The 17,694-nt window shown below is 48.1% G+C and overlaps 7 protein-coding genes and 1 non-coding gene across 8 annotated transcripts; 5 read left to right on the top strand and 3 right to left on the bottom strand.

Moving 5' to 3' along the window:
* Window positions 1-327: 327 nt before the first annotated feature.
* On the bottom strand, window positions 328-2,045 carry FOIG_01808 (aldehyde dehydrogenase (NAD+); the record flags this gene model as incomplete). Its single annotated transcript, XM_031198796.1, has 4 exons — window positions 328-722; window positions 776-834; window positions 889-973; window positions 1,025-2,045. The coding sequence occupies 4 exons, from the start codon at window positions 2,043-2,045 to the stop codon at window positions 328-330; spliced, it is 1,560 nt and encodes a 519-aa protein (XP_031070833.1).
* Window positions 2,046-2,406: 361 nt separating this feature from the next.
* Window positions 2,407-4,555, top strand: FOIG_01807 (uncharacterized protein; the record flags this gene model as incomplete). The annotated part of the gene is made up of 4 exons (XM_031198795.1): window positions 2,407-2,458; window positions 2,512-2,780; window positions 2,845-4,224; window positions 4,280-4,555. 4 exons carry the CDS (start codon window positions 2,407-2,409, stop codon window positions 4,553-4,555), a joined length of 1,977 nt encoding a protein of 658 aa, XP_031070832.1.
* Window positions 4,556-4,637: 82 nt separating this feature from the next.
* FOIG_01806 lies at window positions 4,638-4,753 on the top strand. Its single transcript, XR_004093413.1, has one exon. It is a non-coding gene; the product is annotated as a 5S ribosomal RNA (ribosomal RNA).
* A 527-nt stretch (window positions 4,754-5,280) lies between these two features.
* On the top strand, window positions 5,281-7,093 carry FOIG_01805 (uncharacterized protein; the record flags this gene model as incomplete). The annotated part of the gene is made up of 2 exons (XM_031198794.1): window positions 5,281-6,003; window positions 6,041-7,093. Exons 1-2 carry the CDS (start codon window positions 5,488-5,490, stop codon window positions 7,091-7,093), a joined length of 1,569 nt encoding a protein of 522 aa, XP_031070831.1. The 5' UTR covers window positions 5,281-5,487.
* Window positions 7,094-7,120: 27 nt separating this feature from the next.
* On the bottom strand, window positions 7,121-8,153 carry FOIG_01804 (uncharacterized protein; the record flags this gene model as incomplete). The annotated part of the gene is made up of 2 exons (XM_031198793.1): window positions 7,121-8,069; window positions 8,115-8,153. The coding sequence occupies 2 exons, from the start codon at window positions 8,151-8,153 to the stop codon at window positions 7,164-7,166; spliced, it is 945 nt and encodes a 314-aa protein (XP_031070830.1). The 3' UTR covers window positions 7,121-7,163.
* Window positions 8,154-8,295: 142 nt separating this feature from the next.
* Window positions 8,296-8,916, bottom strand: FOIG_01803 (uncharacterized protein). Its single transcript, XM_031198792.1, has 2 exons — window positions 8,582-8,916; window positions 8,296-8,535 (listed from the first exon to the last, which is right to left on the bottom strand). Exons 1-2 carry the CDS (start codon window positions 8,863-8,865, stop codon window positions 8,481-8,483), a joined length of 339 nt encoding a protein of 112 aa, XP_031070829.1. The 5' UTR covers window positions 8,866-8,916; the 3' UTR covers window positions 8,296-8,480.
* Window positions 8,917-9,285: 369 nt separating this feature from the next.
* FOIG_01802 (uncharacterized protein) lies at window positions 9,286-10,509 on the top strand (the record flags this gene model as incomplete). The annotated part of the gene is made up of 3 exons (XM_031198791.1): window positions 9,286-9,449; window positions 9,500-9,586; window positions 9,707-10,509. 3 exons carry the CDS (start codon window positions 9,286-9,288, stop codon window positions 10,431-10,433), a joined length of 978 nt encoding a protein of 325 aa, XP_031070828.1. The 3' UTR covers window positions 10,434-10,509.
* Window positions 10,510-15,512: 5,003 nt separating this feature from the next.
* Window positions 15,513-17,371, top strand: FOIG_01801 (uncharacterized protein; the record flags this gene model as incomplete). Its single annotated transcript, XM_031198790.1, has 3 exons — window positions 15,513-16,225; window positions 16,286-16,472; window positions 16,523-17,371. The coding sequence occupies 3 exons, from the start codon at window positions 15,513-15,515 to the stop codon at window positions 17,369-17,371; spliced, it is 1,749 nt and encodes a 582-aa protein (XP_031070827.1).
* Window positions 17,372-17,694: the final 323 nt, after the last annotated feature.

Raw genomic sequence — 17,694 nt, 5'->3', positions numbered from 1 at the left:
AGCTCCTGCATCGGGTGTTAGCGTTGGATCCATGAAGACACTAGGGTCAAATTGGGAAAGGAATTCGTAAACTCCGACACAAGTCGTGTTTGACAAAACGGCTATGATGACTAACCCAAATGGTTAACAGCAAGGTTAAGGATTGCAATATTGAGTAATAGAAAAGACTATCGTTGAGGCACAGGCGTTCCATGTTCAAAAGTAGACAAAAAAACCCGGCCTTGGCCTGCTTTATCTGAACAAGATATCCTTGTAGTGGTGGGCTGAGAAAATGATAACTGTGTTCTTACTATGAAATCCTGACCATCAATGTTCTCTGTTCTAAGTTTACAAAAGTATTCCTTGAATACTCTGACGGTTCTTCACAGCAATGCCAATCGCAGAAGCGACCAAGACCCCAATTCTTGCCCAAAGCCAAGATCGGTTACCCCCGACCACCTGATCCTCCATTGTCTCTCCTCGATGGAAATCCAGGTTGTTCTTAACCACAAAGTTGCTCATGTTTTTCATGTCGAAAGGGGGATATCGAAATGCCATAAGCTTATCCATCCAAGTCGGCATTTCCAAGATGGTCCTCTGATGGGTAAAGGCCATGAAACCGTATTTGCCGTGATAGTAGCCCTGACCGGAATCACCTACACCGCCGAATGGAGCGCCGGGTACGCCGTAATGCATTAGAACATCGTTGATGGTGACACCGCCTGATATGGTATTCTTTAGGACTGCGTACAGTGTGTTAGCAAGGATCCTGTTCGTCAGTGGGGAGGAATTTTACCATAGTCGATCTCTGAGCGGTCTGAACTGAAGATGTAGATTGCGAGAGGATGAGGACCACTATTTCATGTCAGCAGCATATAATACTTGCCTTGGCTATGACTGTTCACTTACCTACTGGTCTGGCGAACTGCATCTTTATACGTCGCTTTGAGGACTGGGCAAATGGGACCGAACAACTCCTCACTTAGAAGCGAGTCTTATAGAAAAATTAGAACAGAAGTTGCACCAAGAAAGCCAAGAAACTTACCATTTATGCCCACGTCGGTAACAACAGTCGGGCTCAGCATATTTCCCCCTCCATTGCCAGAAGCTCGAAACACATTCCCCGAAGTCTCCTCCAGCAAGCCTGACAAGCGCTCAAAGTTGCGCTTATTGACAATCTTGCACATATGGCTCGACTCGCCCCCAGAGAACCGCTGTGTCCAGTGATGTAATCTCTGCACAAAAGTATCATGAACCTCTGGATCGACAAAAACGTGATTCACCGACAGGCAAATCTGTCCAGCGTTTAGAAATTTGGCGTAGGCAATACGCTTAGCCGCCAGATCAACGTCAGATTTGGCAGTCACTATAGCTGGTCCCTGACCACCTAGCTCCAAAACCGTAGGGGTGAGATGTTTTGCTGCAGCTGCAGCAACAAGTTTTGCGACCTTTGTTGAACCGGTGAAGAAGATGTGATTAAACTTAAGTTCAAGAAGTTTTGTTGTTTCCTGCGGTCCTCCTGTGACGAACCTAATGGCTTCTGGGTCGAGATACCGCCCTACAAGATCTTGCATGAGATTCTGAGAAGCAACCGATAGCTCAGATGGTTTGACAACGACGCAACAACCGGCAGTTATAGCGGCAATGACAGGTTGTAACGTAAGCAGGAAGGGAAAATTCCATGCCCCGATGACCAAAACGACACCGAGAGGCTCTTTTCGAATGCGCGCTTTTCCTAATGTTCCCATGAGGAATCCAGCTGAGGATACTGGCTCATCAGCTGCCCATTCCTCCACATGGTTGAGATGTTCGAGGATATCTGTTTTCAAGCCATGAAGATCTGATGTCAGGGCCTCAAACTCGTGGCGTCCGAGATCAGCTGCTAGTGCTTCGGCGATGGCTTTCTCGTTGTCGACTAGCATCCACCACATTTGCTTGAGTTGCCATTTTCGCCATTTGATGCTTTTAGTTTTTCCGGCGGCGAAGGTGCTGAATAGTTGGGAATGGTACTGCAGACATTCTGCTTCGGAGGTATAGGGCCTTGGGGATCTGATTTCTTTGGACATTGGGGCGTTTGACGATGACTGTGCGAAGAAACTAGGTAGGAATAGTGAACAAAAAGTTGGATTTCGAGGAACAGATAGCCTGCCAGGAAGTTTGACTTTGCTGGGCCAAATATCTTGGCTAGGTTGTCTTGTCATGGTATTCTGACAAACTCCCCACATATAAACTGCTATTTAGCTTGTGGATAGTCAGAAAAGAATGACCAGATCACAAACGATCACAACCCCGCAAAGTCCGGGGTGATTGGATACTACCCCAGATTAATGGACATGAAAGGCATATTGAACAGACAAATTTCGCCAGACTGCAGGTTTACTCTGTCCTGTATTTGCACAAGACACTCTCCTACCATCACCGTCAATCATGGGTCCAGCGAAGTCGAGTGCCCAACATGGACAAGCCTATGGGACGTCAGGTAGGTACTAGATAATTTGCGTGAAAAACAGTTAAAGTTACTGACACGCCCAGGACCATATGTGAAAGATCTTATCCCACCAAACGTTGGCTCCGGCCCTCATCGCAAGAACGTCCAGGCACGCACGCTTGGTGTCTGGATTGCCTTGGTTCTTACTGCCCTCGGAATCTTCTTCCAGAACTATGTTGATATCGGGCCAAAATACAGAGCTGCAGCTCTTGGGCTGGTCTTCCCTGGAGCCGGATATCTTGCGAGCGCCAATGTACTTGGTGGCATATTGTTCGCGCTGACTTGGGCAAGCGTCTCGCTCGCGCTCTTTGCGGTAAGCCGGGCCCATTGATGGACTTCTCCAGTAACAACAATATTGTGCTAACATAAAGCGACAGTGGTTTGGTGCCGGAGCAATCCTATTCCCTCTCCTCGTCTGGACCTTGTCTATCTTAGGCGCCTACTTCACTACAGGAGACACCCTATGGGAGAACTCAGGCTATTGGGCCCCTAGTTTTCTTTTCGCTGCTTTCCTGTACGCCAATGGCTCATCAAGAACTGAAAGGAATCGAGGCTATAAGAAGAGAACAACGAGAAACGAGTTCATCTTACGCCAAGCTGCCGAGACAGACAGACTTGTCGCCGCAGCTTCCAAGAGAGAGGAGGATGAAGAACTTAGCATTGAGAGTCTCAGGAAGCTACAATTCCTGTTTGATCAGGCCTTTCAAAGTCTTGATGACTGGTCAGGCTTTACTATTGTCGACCAATACCAGACCGCAGCCCTTCGTTATCAGATCTACCAGATGATGTTTGTACTCGGTCTTTACCAGTCAATCTATGCTCCAAACGCGCACGGCTACGTCAACGAAGCTTTCCAACGAATCATTGAGCGGTCTTTGACTCAGAAAGTTCTCAATTTCTGGAAGTGGGAACGTTTGACCGGCAAATTCTCACTCGATTGGGATCCAGTCAAGAAAGACAATATCATGGTCACGGGGTTCTTGCTGCAGGGAGTCATGCTTTACACCGCCAATACAGGTGATATGAGATATACAAAGCCTGGAAGTCTGGTCTTCAACATTGACGAAAAGCATTCCTACAGATACAGTCTTCATGACCTTCAGGAATCACTTGTGCGACAATGGTCTGCTAGTCCATACTGTCTCATTTCATGTGAGCCTAATTGGATCTACGTCATGTGCAATCTGCAAGGCATGACAGGAGCAGTTCTCTACGATCGAGTGTTTGGAACGAAGTCCACTGAAGTCCTGTTACCAATATTTGAGGAGTCTCTGAACACGAACTTTAGCGAGACCAGTGGCAGTGTCTTGACTATAAGGTCCGAGTTGACAGGCTTCACTATTCCAGGTCTATGCGGCGCAGCTGGAGATTTGGCAGCAATCATGATGGGATGCGGTCCTTTGAGAAACTTCTCCAGACGTCTTTGGGCTATCATTCGGAATGAGACAGTTCAGTTTGATACCAAAACGAAAGAGGTCTCGCTGACTGGACTCGTGGGAGCGGATAAGATTGATGCGGGCAATTATCGCTCGAATGAGTATGCTATGTACACTCAACTTGCCATTGCTGCGGGTGAATACGGTGATGAAAAGCTGAAAGAGGCTTGTGTGAACAAGTTTGAGAGAGCATGGGGTGTTAAGACAGCACCGACGGGTTCTCATTATCTCGACCTTGAGAATGCGTCGTGTTTGATGAATCAAGCGGCATTGACGGCTGCTCTTATCCGACCTGGGGCATATCATCGGATGGTACAGAAGGTATGTTCACCATCCTTGTTATTGAGATTAGGATGTCATCTAATAGCTCTCGTAGGGACCGTCTGAAACAGCATTGAAAGGCCCCATCCTTTCAGAAGTGCCATATCCTGGTGTCCTTATAGCAAAAGCAAGGTCTCTTACATCTCGGGATTTGGAACTAGTTCTCTATCCCTCAGCTGATGCAGGCGTTTTCGACCTTGGTATTTCTCGTCTTTCTCCGGGTCAGACATACAGTTATCTCGACAGGACAGTGAATGCGGATAGAGATGGATTTGTCAAGATCTCGGTTCTTGTTGAGGGCAGGACTCATGTGCACATTTCTCCAATTTGAAGAACGAATTGCAGCTATTAGTTATGATTTTGCATATCTTTGACAACCTCTTGAGGTGATTTTGCATCGTGGACTTTCACATACGACCAAAGCTCGAAGAGAATACGGGGTCCCGTCCGCTCCCCCAGAGTCAAGCTTCGAAGCGCCGGATTAGTAGTTGGGTCGGTGACGACCAGCGAATCCCCGGTGTTGTATGTTTTTTGTCCTTTTACATATCTATCTGAGAAAAATGAAAGACAATACTTAACACTGTAATACTATTTATTGTTGTCGTGGTTTGAACAACGTTACATGTTGTCATTCACGTCAGAGACGGCTGCCAAAATATGCGCCAGGCTTATTACATCCAAATCACTAGCGCGGCTTCTCAATGTTCTCAACAATTCTGCATCACGATATCTTCACAATAATATCAGCTTGTCGGCTTCAGCACACTCACTACTCGTGCGCAATGTAGATCATACACCAAAGCGCAGTTGAGCCACTCACCATTCGCATCAACACCCTCCACTTTGGCGACAATGACTACGATATTGACGTGCCGATGACAGTCAAAGAGGCTTTAGATCGTCACTGGCATCGTCCTATGGTTGTCAGCGAAGGACCCTAGTCGTTCGACCGCCTCTGTTGCATTGTTGATGCCAATCTTGGCCCTCAGTTTGTCATTGGAATTTTGCGAAATATTGAAGGAATCGTTCAGAACTGACTGGATTACCCTTTGGGTTGAAGAGTTGAGGAACTGTGTAGCGAATCGGATGTACTCAAGCTCCATCACACAGCATCAATGGCTTGAAGATGGTCTTTCGATTGGCTCCTTTGCATTTACGCGTCTTGCATGACGGATGTCGTATTCAAGACCCCGCACCAAGACATATTCCCCTTCTCGAACCTCATCGTCCTCAAGACGTCCTGTTTGACCAACTGTCCAGACGATGAACGACCACGAAAAAAAGGCTACGGCCGAGGTTAGAGATATTGCTAACAGGATCGATGCGCTGAAAATCACTGACAAAAAGAGAAGACAACCGCGCAAGTCTCTCAAGGAATCCTTACATAGTTACGGCGAAGCAGCCGATGCTTTGTCGGAACATGCAGCCAACGTCGTTAAGCTGCTTCGTGCTGGTGGTCTATTCAACGAGGAAGATGCCGAGTCCATCTGCACAGTCCAAACCCGGGCTATTGAACTTGGTCGAGTTGCGAGACTCCTAAACGACTCTGCAACTCAGGCTGTTGTTAGACAAGTCGCTTCACTAGGCGACAAGACGTTCTTCAACGTAGATGGCCTCCTTCAACATTTCGAGAAGCCTGTAGAGAAGATTGCACAGGGAAAAATCCAGGGAGCGCAAAGTGGCGACATCTTGTGGAAGACTGCGGAAGAATGTTATCATCAAGCCACGAGGCCTTCTGGAGATCTTAATCTAGAGGATTATCTTGCCACTAGCGAAGTGGTGGAGAGGGAAGAGAAAAATAAAACATTGGATCAAGTTCTGGATTCATTCACTATGCAACTGCCCCGGTGGCCCGACAATATTTCAACCAGAGAACTTTGTTTTCAGCGACTCGGTCAACAAGCCTCCAAAGCACATGCCACGATACCTGTTCCGGGCATATGATGACAACAGCACGGGTCGCAACGACAAAGATGTCATCGCTTCAATACTTAGCCAGTGCGGCGAAGCGAATCGTCACGGGATCGACATTTTCTCAATGGACTATAAAGAGGCTTCACAAATGCTACACCAGCATTTAGATAAGGGTCCTTTTAGTAGCAATGTGACCGACAACCTCGTTTCATGGAGCAGTTCTCTCATGTTTGTCATCCAGTATGCAAATTGGAGATTTTGCCGCCCACAGTTTAGTCACCCGGGCGATATTTGTATTTGTGCTGTGGATACATCACAGTTCCCACGCGGGCAGTTTGCAAGGGATAAGTGGTTACTCAACTCGTTCAAGGATGCGGAACTTTCAGATCAAGAGAACAATTTTCGTGATCTTCGACTTAACAGAAGTGAGTATGATAACGGAGAGTACCTTTCTCAGGGAGTCCTTCACATTGAAAAGCGCTCTTGCACCTTGTCCTTGCGACGTCTGAAAAATGCTGGACTGTGGGATTTATATCCAGAGTTCAACGTCAACGATGTGGAAAACGACGCCGACGTGAGAGTTCAATGGACAAAGTATGTCAAGCTACTTCGTTGTTTATGGCACTCTACACACACGACAACAAAAGCAAGTGTGCAGTGTGCACTAGACATTGCAAGGAATTGTTTCCCAGGTTTCGATCAGGATGATATGGCGTTGTTGTTACTCTCGTTCTGTGAACGTAAGCTACATCGAGAGAATCCATCATTTCAAAATCCCTTTGCCGACTTACTACCTCCTGTAGCAATTGAGGATATTGATTACAAGGAACCCGCAGAGGTGGATCGATACTCGACGCTGAGGAAGCGATTGTCAGAACTGAGAGAGGCGTCAGGGGAACGTGGCATGAAGCTATTTGACCAACTATATGGGCTGGAAGATACAGAAGAGAACTAGATTGTTTGATCAATCACTGGGAAATGGGAGCCTAGATAGTCAGCTTTGACTCCCTGAGCCTCACATGAACTTACCCTTCTGGAACCTTGAGACCAACAGGTGGATTGGCCTTGACGCGCTTGAATATCTCCTCCTTCAGTTCCTCAGCGCTCCACTGTCTAATCCCCATAAATTCATTGTCAGTCTTTGGAAAGAATCCATTCCCCATACCATAACTCGCCCTAATGACAAAGTCCCTCACGGAAACCCGGTCTCTGATTCCTTCGTTGTACCGCTTCCACGCAGCTTCGACAAGCACCTTCGTATCAACTTGTTCAACAGCAAACTCCGTGGCTGGAGCAGCTTCACGAGCATATCCCAACACCTGATTCTGTGTCATAACCACAGTGTGTACATAATAAAGCTTGTTAACGGTCTCTTCAGGTTTCGAGAGGACAGAAGAAATGGCCTTGCCGATATCATCGAGCGCCGTTGCAGACATTGGGATGTCTCCACCGTCCGCAACACGAGTTGGTGCTTTGCCAGAGAGACCAACAAAGATATCTTCATCAAGCACCCAATCCAGAAACATGCCAGTATTGATGCCCGTGTACGTAATCTCACCCTTCTCAGCCTTTGCCAAAACGTCGTTCAGGACGGGTAGCTTGGTCTTCATGAATGGCATGTTGGCTATCTCGGGATTGTCAAGAGAAACACCAAAGAATGAAGGAATGGCTCGATAGATGCCAGCGTTGACGGCTGCTTGCATCGCAACCACTGATGCATCGTAGGCGAGGCGGTTGAGTATGATGACGATGGCATCAAACCCGCGACCTACAAGGCTTGGTGTCAAAGTCTCGGCTGATGTGTAATCTGCTCCGATGACATCGACGTCTGGTGGGAGATTTGCCGAAGTTGGATCGCGAGTAAGCACGCTGACTTTGAGGCCGTTTTTGAGGAGGTGCTTGATGGTTGAAGGACCAAGACGTCCGGTGCCCTTTGGATGTCAGCGTGGGCTTTGTCTGCAATTCGACAAACTTACACCAGCGATCACAACATTAGAGATAGTTTTATGAGACATATTCTTGAGTTTCCATTCAAGTTGAAAGAAGTGAAAGCCCAAGAGATGATCATCCGGTATAATAAGCCGTGCTGACATTGGGCGTTACACTGGTTCCTCGATTCGGACTGTCAGCTGACGCGTACTACAGACGAAACCGGCGGTTTTATTTCTTTTTTCAAGAAATATTTTTATATAGACTATTCATCGTGGGTTTTGTTTCTTCTCCTTCTGCACATGTCCTTCCACTGTGGTTCCTGCTATGGCAGACACTTATAATCATAATCAACGGCCTTTCCGGTACAACTTGCCACCCTGCCTTTAATCACTACGCCATCCATGTTCCCCTCAAAAATCTTCTAGTCGATACACAGAGTAAGAGGGCTCTTCATAGGGATGGGCGCTGAGAAGCATTAGCAGTGCGCAGAGTTATAGAGGGAATCGCTAACCTTTTCAGAGCTTTGACGGCGTTCCTGGCAACGTCTTCACCCACGCAAATAGTTTCAACCCTTGCCTCTTCAACCTCCTCAAGCTTTCCGACTTCGCCAAGGTGTGGCTTGGCTGCATCGCCAGGGCGAAACTGGCCGGTCCCAATGACAGTCCAACAACACTCGGTATAATTACCCGGGCCGGGTAAGCGACCTGCTCCAGCAGCGAAAATGGCCTCTTTACATTGAGCCAACGATAATTTAGGCACGTTAAAGACGAGTCTGAATCGGGTAGTAGATGCCATAGTGGTAACAGTTTGCTGTTAACTGAACTTGAATGGTTTATCAAGCTTGGATTTACGTATCAAACTAAAGAAGGCGGGGTAAGTTCATGGTCAGTGGCCTCATAATTTCAGGCCAACCAAGCAGTTACAGCCCCGCCGATAATTGAGGACGACAGGGGATGTTGAGGGGAGGCTAAACATGCCTCACTGTAACACATGTAACACACGATCGAATCGATAAACTTCAAGACTTCTGTTATCACGTTAAAAGCCTTACTTTAAATACCGAGTTTGTCATCCTAATTATATAATCTTTTGGTTTAGCTACGCTACAGGTCTGGGTTAACGCAATTACATGCGTGGATGAGCGGCTCGGCCCGAAGTAAATGGCATATCTTGACAAGTATAACTCCCCACTCTTGGAGTACCGCTACTAGCACCATGACCGAACACGAACTTGGATATTTGTACCAAGAGCTTGGCACGCAAACTTCATTCCGAATCGCAGAACTTCTCCCCGGTAATGATGATGACCCAATCCAATGCCGTGTTCATCCGGCCTCTTGGTCCGATGCTAGTATCCCGAGTACGAGGCCATTTCCTATGTCTGGGGAGACCTGAATCAGAAGACCGATATAATTTGCCACGGTAAAAGACTCAAGGTCACTCAGAATCTCTACAATGCACTCGGCCATTTCAGACAACGAGATAGATCAAGGTATCTGTGGGCAGATGCCATTTGGTACGTCGCTTCACTGATTGGCTCCCCTTGACAAACAATGAGACAAACTGTACAAAGCCAAGCATTCCTTTATATCCAGGTAGCCTCTCCGTGTCACCGCTGACCTTCCTAACCACCCAGTATCGACCAGTCCCATATATTAGAGCGCAATGCTCAGGTAAAACAAATGCGGAAGATCTACGAAAACGCCAGGACAGTTCTAATCTGGTTCGGGCCAGATACGCCAGAAAATGATGCAGAAACTGCCATCAACACAGTTCACCTAATCTCAGAAGTCCTTTGTCAAAAGCTTGGTATCTCAGCTAATGGGTTAAGCGCTCGTGGAAATGTCTATCACGAGGTGGTGTATCAGAACAGAAGCCTGATACCGTTACCAAATGAAATCGAGGCCGTCACCAAAGACATGTGGAAATCTTTGACTTGGTTGTATTCTCACACCTATTTCACACGGGTTTGGGTCATTCAAGAAACCAACGCGAACCAGTCTCGACTTGTTCATTGTGGTCACTCGACAATCGAATGGGACCAGGTCGAGCTGGTCGCCGGGTATATCATCATGGAGCCAGCGTTTAGTAAAGCCATAGGCTTTACGGACCCCAAATGCTGGTGGGCCGCTACTGCTACTACAGAGCGCCTGCGGCAGCCCAAGAACTGGCTATACATGTTGTATCTGGCATCAAACTTTTTCAGCACCGATCCAAGAGATATGATATATGGTCTCGATGGTTTGATGAGTATTACACGGGGCAGTGAGCTCCTCTATCCTGACTATGACAAATCGACGGTGGAGGTTTATATGGACTCTGTCGCTGCTGCTTTCGTCGACATGCAGAACACAGATGTGTAACTCTACGCTCCAGGCACGAATCACCCATCTTGGGTGCCCCGATGGGATTGGGCCATGTTATTTCGAAATCCTTTCAGGTTTGGTAAAGCACTTCCATGGAGTCCGTCGCTTGATTTGAAACCAACCAGGAGCATTAATGCCGAGTCAAAGGTTCTGGCTCTACGTGGCGTTCTTATTGATTCGATCAAGGTTTCCGAAACATACAATGAAAGCCTTTTTAGTAACGCCAACATGAAGTTGGAAGAAAGACGAGTCAAGCTAGGGCATGTGTGGCGCAGAATTCTCGAGAACCTACGACTGAGCCGACCAAGTAAGATCTACAACAGCAGTGAACTCACGCAATTGCGACTTCATTATCATTCGGCCTCAATGAAGATAGTAACCCTGGAGAAGAGCGGATTCTGATGCAAAGTTTCCTGGCATATCTTGGAATTGTACTCGATGAGCAGGCTTATCAGCAGTACATCTCATCAGAGTTATCCAAGGAGGCCGAGCAAGCAGATGGGTATCAATTTGGAAAACCGGTGTGGGACTTTAATTATCCAGACTCAAGCATCTTCATCACGGAAAAGGGTATGATTGGTTGCTTCGTTTCGACAACTAACCCTGGGGATATAATAACTGTCCCCTTTGGAAGCACATGCCCGTTTATCTTACGACCTCACGGTGAGCGATTCTTGATGGGAGGGTATGGATTTATACACGGCATCATGCGAGGCGAAGGCCCAGTCTCCGGAGCAGGTCTTTGAGATATATTAATAAGCTATCCGTGGAACATCCACCGTATCTTGTTGATTGATTGATATTCAAAGCTGGTGATATCTCAACCAGCTCAATGCAGAGCGCGCCCCGTACCCGATTGTGGTGTGTGTCGCTGTATGGACTGTTGGCGACGTGACCCGATGTGGCAGTCCACGATCAATATCACGTCTTCGGCCAGAACTGACTTGGGAATTTCCCTAACACGACATTTCGGACCAAAAATGTGCGTCGACAACAACTTCTCGGTGGAAGGATACTTGATCGTGGTTAGCCTGTCTGTCCGCAACGAGTTTGAGACTGGAGCGTCGAACACTGAGGGAGAGGGATTGAAAATTTGGTTCTCTCTTCTGTTCTTTGGACTGTATTTTATATATTACGCCATCGGTTCTTGGACGAGGGGCGGCGAGGCTCTGTCGATAATGTTGTTCTGATTGCTGATGCTGCCAGAACGCCGTTAATTGGGAACTTGAACGGGAATGAATGATGCCGGGCTCGAGTCGACGAATCTCTTGCTTCTGATACTGATCACCTACCATTTTATATTTCGTTATGGACTTGCAAGCGTAGATCGTGGCTTCTTGATACTCGGTTCGTGGTTCTTCGGGCTCAAAATCGTGATCAACTGCCTTTCGAGACTGGTCGACGTCCGCGCTTGTCCTGGCCAGAAGCTCCCGCGAGCGACACGGGCAAGGAGACGGGCAATAATTCTTCTTTTGTTGAGCAAGATATATCGTAAGATTCGTATTGTATTGGAGCGGCGTGATACGGGCGGGTCGGGTTTGCGTTGGTCATGCTTCGCCGAGACTCGACAATGGGCGGGCGGAAGCAGCGTAGATATCGTAGCACCGTCGTTGAAGACTTGACTCGGTTCTCGGCAATTTCCAGGCAATTTGAGTCTGATGCGGGTGCTTAGGTAGCGATCGTCTGTACTTTGTTCGCTGAGGAGAAGGCGGCGTCGGTGTTCGGTGGTCGATGGAAGAGGCTTCGAGCTCGACCGCAGGATGACGCAACGCGTCGTAACAACACTAAAACGCGCGATGCTTGTTACCGCCGAGGATACTGTAGATGGAAATTTAATGCTGCAGGCGGCTCGAGGTTGTTATTGAAGAGCTTCTGATGGGACTAGTTTGTTGTTTGTTGTCATGGGCGTCCAACTGACGACAGGTATCGCCAGCTGCCAAACCCCTCTTCTGGTCAACCGTCAATTGCTCGCGTCGATCAATCTAAGTTCTGCGATGGAATCTAAGTTCTATGATAGGTCTCAAATGCAGGTAACACATCCAGTGTCGACCGATCATTGGAGTGACGAGCAAGTCTACACCTCCACCTGATCCTTTCGTCCCCGTCGTGAGCATCCTTCTTTGCAATGGCTGACGTGGCGCGTCCTAAGCACTGAGATGAGCAGATAAACTCTTGCAACTAAAATATCGTGGCACCAATGAGTGACAGGCAAACGTAAAGCAAAAGTCTGACCAGGAGGATAACTCTCCATCCCACAAAGCTTGTTTTTCTCTTTTCCTATAAATACAGCATCTCTCCCATCCCTCGCCTCTCCGGTTCCTCATCTGTATTCCTACCTACGTTCTTGTGCTTGTTTCTATCTGCTATTTTACATTCATTCATTTCATTGCATTCCCCTTCCACTCTTTACACAAAGTTCAGCGCATCTTCACCACCAGCAAAGTTTCATCATCATCAGACACAGCTCGACACCAGCACATCACACATCATTCACATCACGAGGCAGGAATTTCTTCTTCACACCACCAGCAAGCCGGTGAATGCAATGGAAAAAAAAAAAAAAAGTTCAAACTGAATCAACTGACACCCCTCTGGTCAGAGAAACGACGAGAGTAGACAAAACTGCAAGCAGTGATAATAAATCAAAAATTGTGCCGCGGACTTACCAACCTACTGCGACACTGGGGGGTTAGCGCAAGTTATCCCAGACCGCAGCACTTGCGCCGACACCTTGATGGTCGGTCAACAAGACGGCGAGGAGCAGATCTCCTTGAGAACATGAACATGAAGAGAAGAAGAATAAAAAAGAAGAAGAAGAAGATGGGGAAGAGGGTTCTTATACTCATCTAAGAGCACTCTCGCTCCTACCCGACGCCAGAGCGACTTCAGAGGCATGAAGAGCAGAGAGGCAAGTGCAAGATCGAATTTAGAAGGTGAGCAAGTTTCCGAACACTGACATCGACAGGTAACATCATCCACATCGAACGACCTGGTCACCTACCCTCTTCAAGGAGGAAAGAGCCTTTGACAGCGAAACACGCTTATGCGCAAGCACCTCGAACATTGCTCAAAGAGACAGCGGTCACGTACCTCCGAGGCGTCACTTAGTACAAGATAATGAAACAAAGACGATTACGTTGGGGCCGGTGCCTCAATTAACCTTATCACAGAACCAACGCATACAAAGCAGCATCTGAATGAGATCTTCTACATCAAGTGTCAACGCAGAGCTTAGCTCCTGACCTACTGACACACGTTCCAGGCTGGGCTCTGGAGAAGGCACGACATCAAGACTAGAGGTATCCACATGTAAGCTCTTGACAAGACATGACCTGATGCAGGAGCGTGATGCTTATTTTTGCAAGGAAGGAAGAAGTCCCACAAAGTATCATCTGCGCTGACACCCTGAATGTCGGAGCTCACAGTATGGCTGGGCCAAAGGATTCCTCCAGAACTACAATGTGAAGACGAAGAGAAAGGAAGGGGTACGGCTGTGACAGGAGCGACTTTGAACAATCAAGATGAGAGCGTCCCCAACTCCCACCCAAGTGCGAGTACGAGATCGAAACGCGAGTAAGGTGGGGGCAAGGCAGCACTACTTCTCCAGGAAATAAGCAGTCTTTTGTATGGCAAGTACCTCTCGTCAATCTCCTCGATCGAGCGATACCCGTAGCTGGGTGACACGAAGCCATCGGAGCTTTTGACCCGTGCATGAATGTGGGAAGGTACTCATCCAGCCTGCGAAGAATGTCGGAGGACGGACGAAGAAGGAGCCTCAAGAACTTTGCCTGATTTTTGGTGCGAGCAAATTTGGACGCGCCATCGCATCAAAAAAAGGAAGAAGCAGAAGGAGGTGAACGCGAAGACGAAATCAGGCACCGAGACATCGGGTTTGACCAGATTGTGTGTGGGACTGAGTGGATTGAAAGCAATGGAAGATGCTTTGATCGTTGTCGTCGTGGGTAGGGAAATGCAAGCCATTAATCATATAATTCATCCCCTGAGCTACTCACAGTAATCTCATCATGCAAAATTTCTGTGAACCGTTGGTATTCTCGCGTCGCTTCTATTTGTTTCGTTGAGCCGACCATGGTGATTGATTGAAGCTATTCGTAGGACCCACCTTGGTAGGGCACCTTGTACTTTCAAAGTTTTCTCTCCAGCATCGCACAGTTCTCCTCCGTACACGTGATCACTTCCTGAGGGTTCAAAACTTTCGAATTCGTCCTTTCAATCTCGCAATTCGTGTCCTCCAAGGTTTTGCAATCTTGCGCTGTATCTCAGCTGGCCTCTGAAACCTGAATTGGCATGCATCATACCAATTCTGTTCCCTTGCGCACATCAGCCGCAGCGTTCTAGCCCGGCCTGTCTAAGCCCCAACTCCAAAATGGCAACATTACCGCAAACTATCACTGTTCTGTGGCTAGTCCTGCACTGTGATCAATTTATTGGTAGATAGTCCGCATGATTGGCGAGGTCTGGACCCAATGCGGAGGAACCGTTCTAGCCGCTTATCACGGCCCGTGGCGAGCTGGACTGCACGTGGCGCGCACTATTGAACCGTTATCATTGGGCACCCTCTTCAGGGTCTCGTCTCAGCTTGGACTAAGCAGCGCCTGTCTCAGCCTTGAGAGAGCGTTTGGGGATTATTAGCGAGGGCTGGTTCCTAGACTGTTAGTGAGGATCAATGTTTCAAGCCGCACAGCTAGCCACGAGGGTTTTGCGTGGTGTTGAGTTGTGATTTGGCTTGGGATGGGGAATGGTCAAGGGAGTTCAGCTTGCCACACGGGTATTTTACAGTGTCACAAGCGCCATGCGGAATGCTACGCGGAAGCATCGAGCGGATGTGCTCAGTATTCGGGCTAGTCGCTATGCAATACTTTCTGCATGCAGAGCTGAGAGGATACGCACTAGTTCGTGATGAAGACAGACTCATGCAGCAATAGTTAAGGTTATAAAGGGTGCGCTGATCTCCTACAGAATTGGTTCATCATAAACATCAGCTTCTTCTCTTTACTACATCTCCTACCTTCACTCTTCTCTTCTTTAAGCTTAGATCCCGTTCTACTTTTCACAATGTTCATTTACCAAGGAAAGCTCAACTGGTACAACTACGCCGTTGACGAGACCTTCACCATCATCTTCCCCAAGGGTGTAGTCCGCGCCAATGATCCCGTCTACATCTTCACCCAATGGACAAAAGACGCTTCTGGCGTTGAGAAGGCCAAGTTCTTCCAAACCATCCTCGTCCAGGATCTGAAGCAGCTCCCCAAGACAACAGATGTCAGCTTCACTCTCTCCGGGGCATGGTACAACTATGCCATCACCACTGAGCAGAACTACAGCAAGATCAAGGTCGATATGACAAGTCTCTCTGGTGGCAAGGCCAGCACTGCTCTTGAGCGCCACTGGCAACCTCAGGGTGAGATCAACCCTAATGCTGCGCTTCGCATTTGGGCTGGTAGCATCAACTGGCGCGAGAATGCTGTTAACGAACAGGCTATCTTCGTCCTCCCTGAGGATTATGAGGATGGAAAGCCTATTGTGTCTTCATGGCAGTGGACTAAGGATGGCTCTGGCAATGCCAAGACATCCGCCTTCAAGGGTACTAACATGAAGGTCGTTGGATCTGATGACAAGTTCGACAAGTTCGCCTTCAACAACTTCTTTGACATCACTTGTGCCTGGAACAAGGAGACTCAGAAGCTTGGTATTGAGGTCAAGGCCGATGGAAAGCAGGCCAGCATCGGCGAGTTGAACCTTGTCGCCAAGATCGAGCCCAAGGCGCAGTAAGTCAATTCTACAACAGTACAACTCAGTCTGTTTTATGCTAATGAAGCTCGATAAAGCTCTTTCGACTCGGATGATCTCGTTCCTCCCACCAGAAAGGAGACCGACTTCCGCCTCCCCCAACCCGTGCAGACTCTCCCTCGCGTCCTTGATCCCATGCCCTTCCCCAAGACTATCCTGGAGACTTTGACGCATGGTGTTGCATTCATTGAACAGGCCGGCTACCTTACCGCTCAGGCCCAGAACGTAAGTCTTCTACATCAGCCTCAGAACTATCACTTACTCACATCACATAGAGATTCGCTGCCCTTGATGCCGACTTCCACAAGCAAACCGTCCTGGTCGAGACTCTCAAGAAGGACAAGCAGAACCTTGAGGGCCAAATCACGTCCCTCACTGGCGAACGCAACCAGGCCAGGTCGGAGGTTGATGAGCTCAACAAGCAAATCAAGCAAAACACCGCCGCGCACCAGAAGAAGGTTGATGAGCTTCTTCGGGCTATCAATGCTCTTGAGAACCACGACCTCAAGGACCATGGCGACATGAACAAGCTGAAGGAAGATATCAGCGCTCTCCACCGCAAGAACATGACCCTCAACGAGAAGCTTACCAGCGCTCAGATCGAGAAGAAGAGCCTCGATACACAGATCAAGAACCTCCAGGGACAAGTTGCTACTCTTGAGTCTAAGAGAGTCACCCTCCAGAACGAACTCAGCATCCAAAAGGCGCAGAACGTTTCCCTCCGCAGTGAGGTCCTTACCCTCAAGAGAAAGCTGTCCGAGTCACTCGATGCGAACGGACATCTCCAGAAGAGGCTCGCTACATCTGAGACAGAACTCAAGGAGACAAAGACGAAGCTCACAACCGCTCTTCAGAAGGTCACCAAGGCCGAACACGATCTGAAGACTGTGACTGACGAGAGAGACGACTTCAAGGAACAGTATGAGACTACAGACGGGTACTACCAGCGCGAGAAGATCGAGTCCCAGAAGTGGCACAACGACTATGATAAGTCCTATCACAAGATTCGGGACTACGAGAGCGCTGTGGAGAAGTGGCAGCGTGTCGTCAGTGACAAGAAGATCAAGTTCCCCGAGGTCACAGAGATCAACGAGAAGTTCAAGGAGATTCGACGCAGCACCTGAAGCCAGGCGCCGGTTCCAACATTCAAGTCACCGGTTCAGCTCATTCCGAAGAATGATCCCTTGTTGGCGCCGGCATGGGCTATCAGACGGTTTTATGGGTCGTTGATTACCGTTCTGACATTTGGATGGTTACGATGGGGAAGAGGATAAGGTGTAATGGGGTCTAAATAGGGTTATCAGTTTAGGCACAATTCTTTCTTATTTCTTAGCTTTATATTAACATTTCGACTTTTAACTATACAGTCTCCTCATGATCCTGCATATTATCTTCCGTCACATCATTGCTCTGAGAGAAATGAACCCAGGTAGTTTGTCTCATATTG

This window comes from Fusarium odoratissimum, assembly GCF_000260195.1.
Source record: "Fusarium odoratissimum NRRL 54006 unplaced genomic scaffold supercont1.2, whole genome shotgun sequence".
In the NCBI taxonomy this organism is placed as follows: Eukaryota; Fungi; Ascomycota; class Sordariomycetes; order Hypocreales; family Nectriaceae; genus Fusarium; species Fusarium odoratissimum.
Note: the sequence above shows the minus strand (reverse complement) of the source record. Positions and strands in the feature narration are given on the sequence as shown.

What these genes read in the sequence shown, in the direction of transcription:
- FOIG_01803 (XM_031198792.1), bottom strand. Translation starts at nt 8,865, where the DNA reads ATGGCATCTACTACCCGATTCAGACTCGTCTTTAACGTGCCTAAATTA. An exon ending in GCCGTCAAAGCTCTGAAAAG is followed by an intron (nt 8,536 to 8,581) that starts GTTAGCGATTCC and finishes AATGCTTCTCAG; the next exon opens with CGCCCATCCCTATGAAGAGC.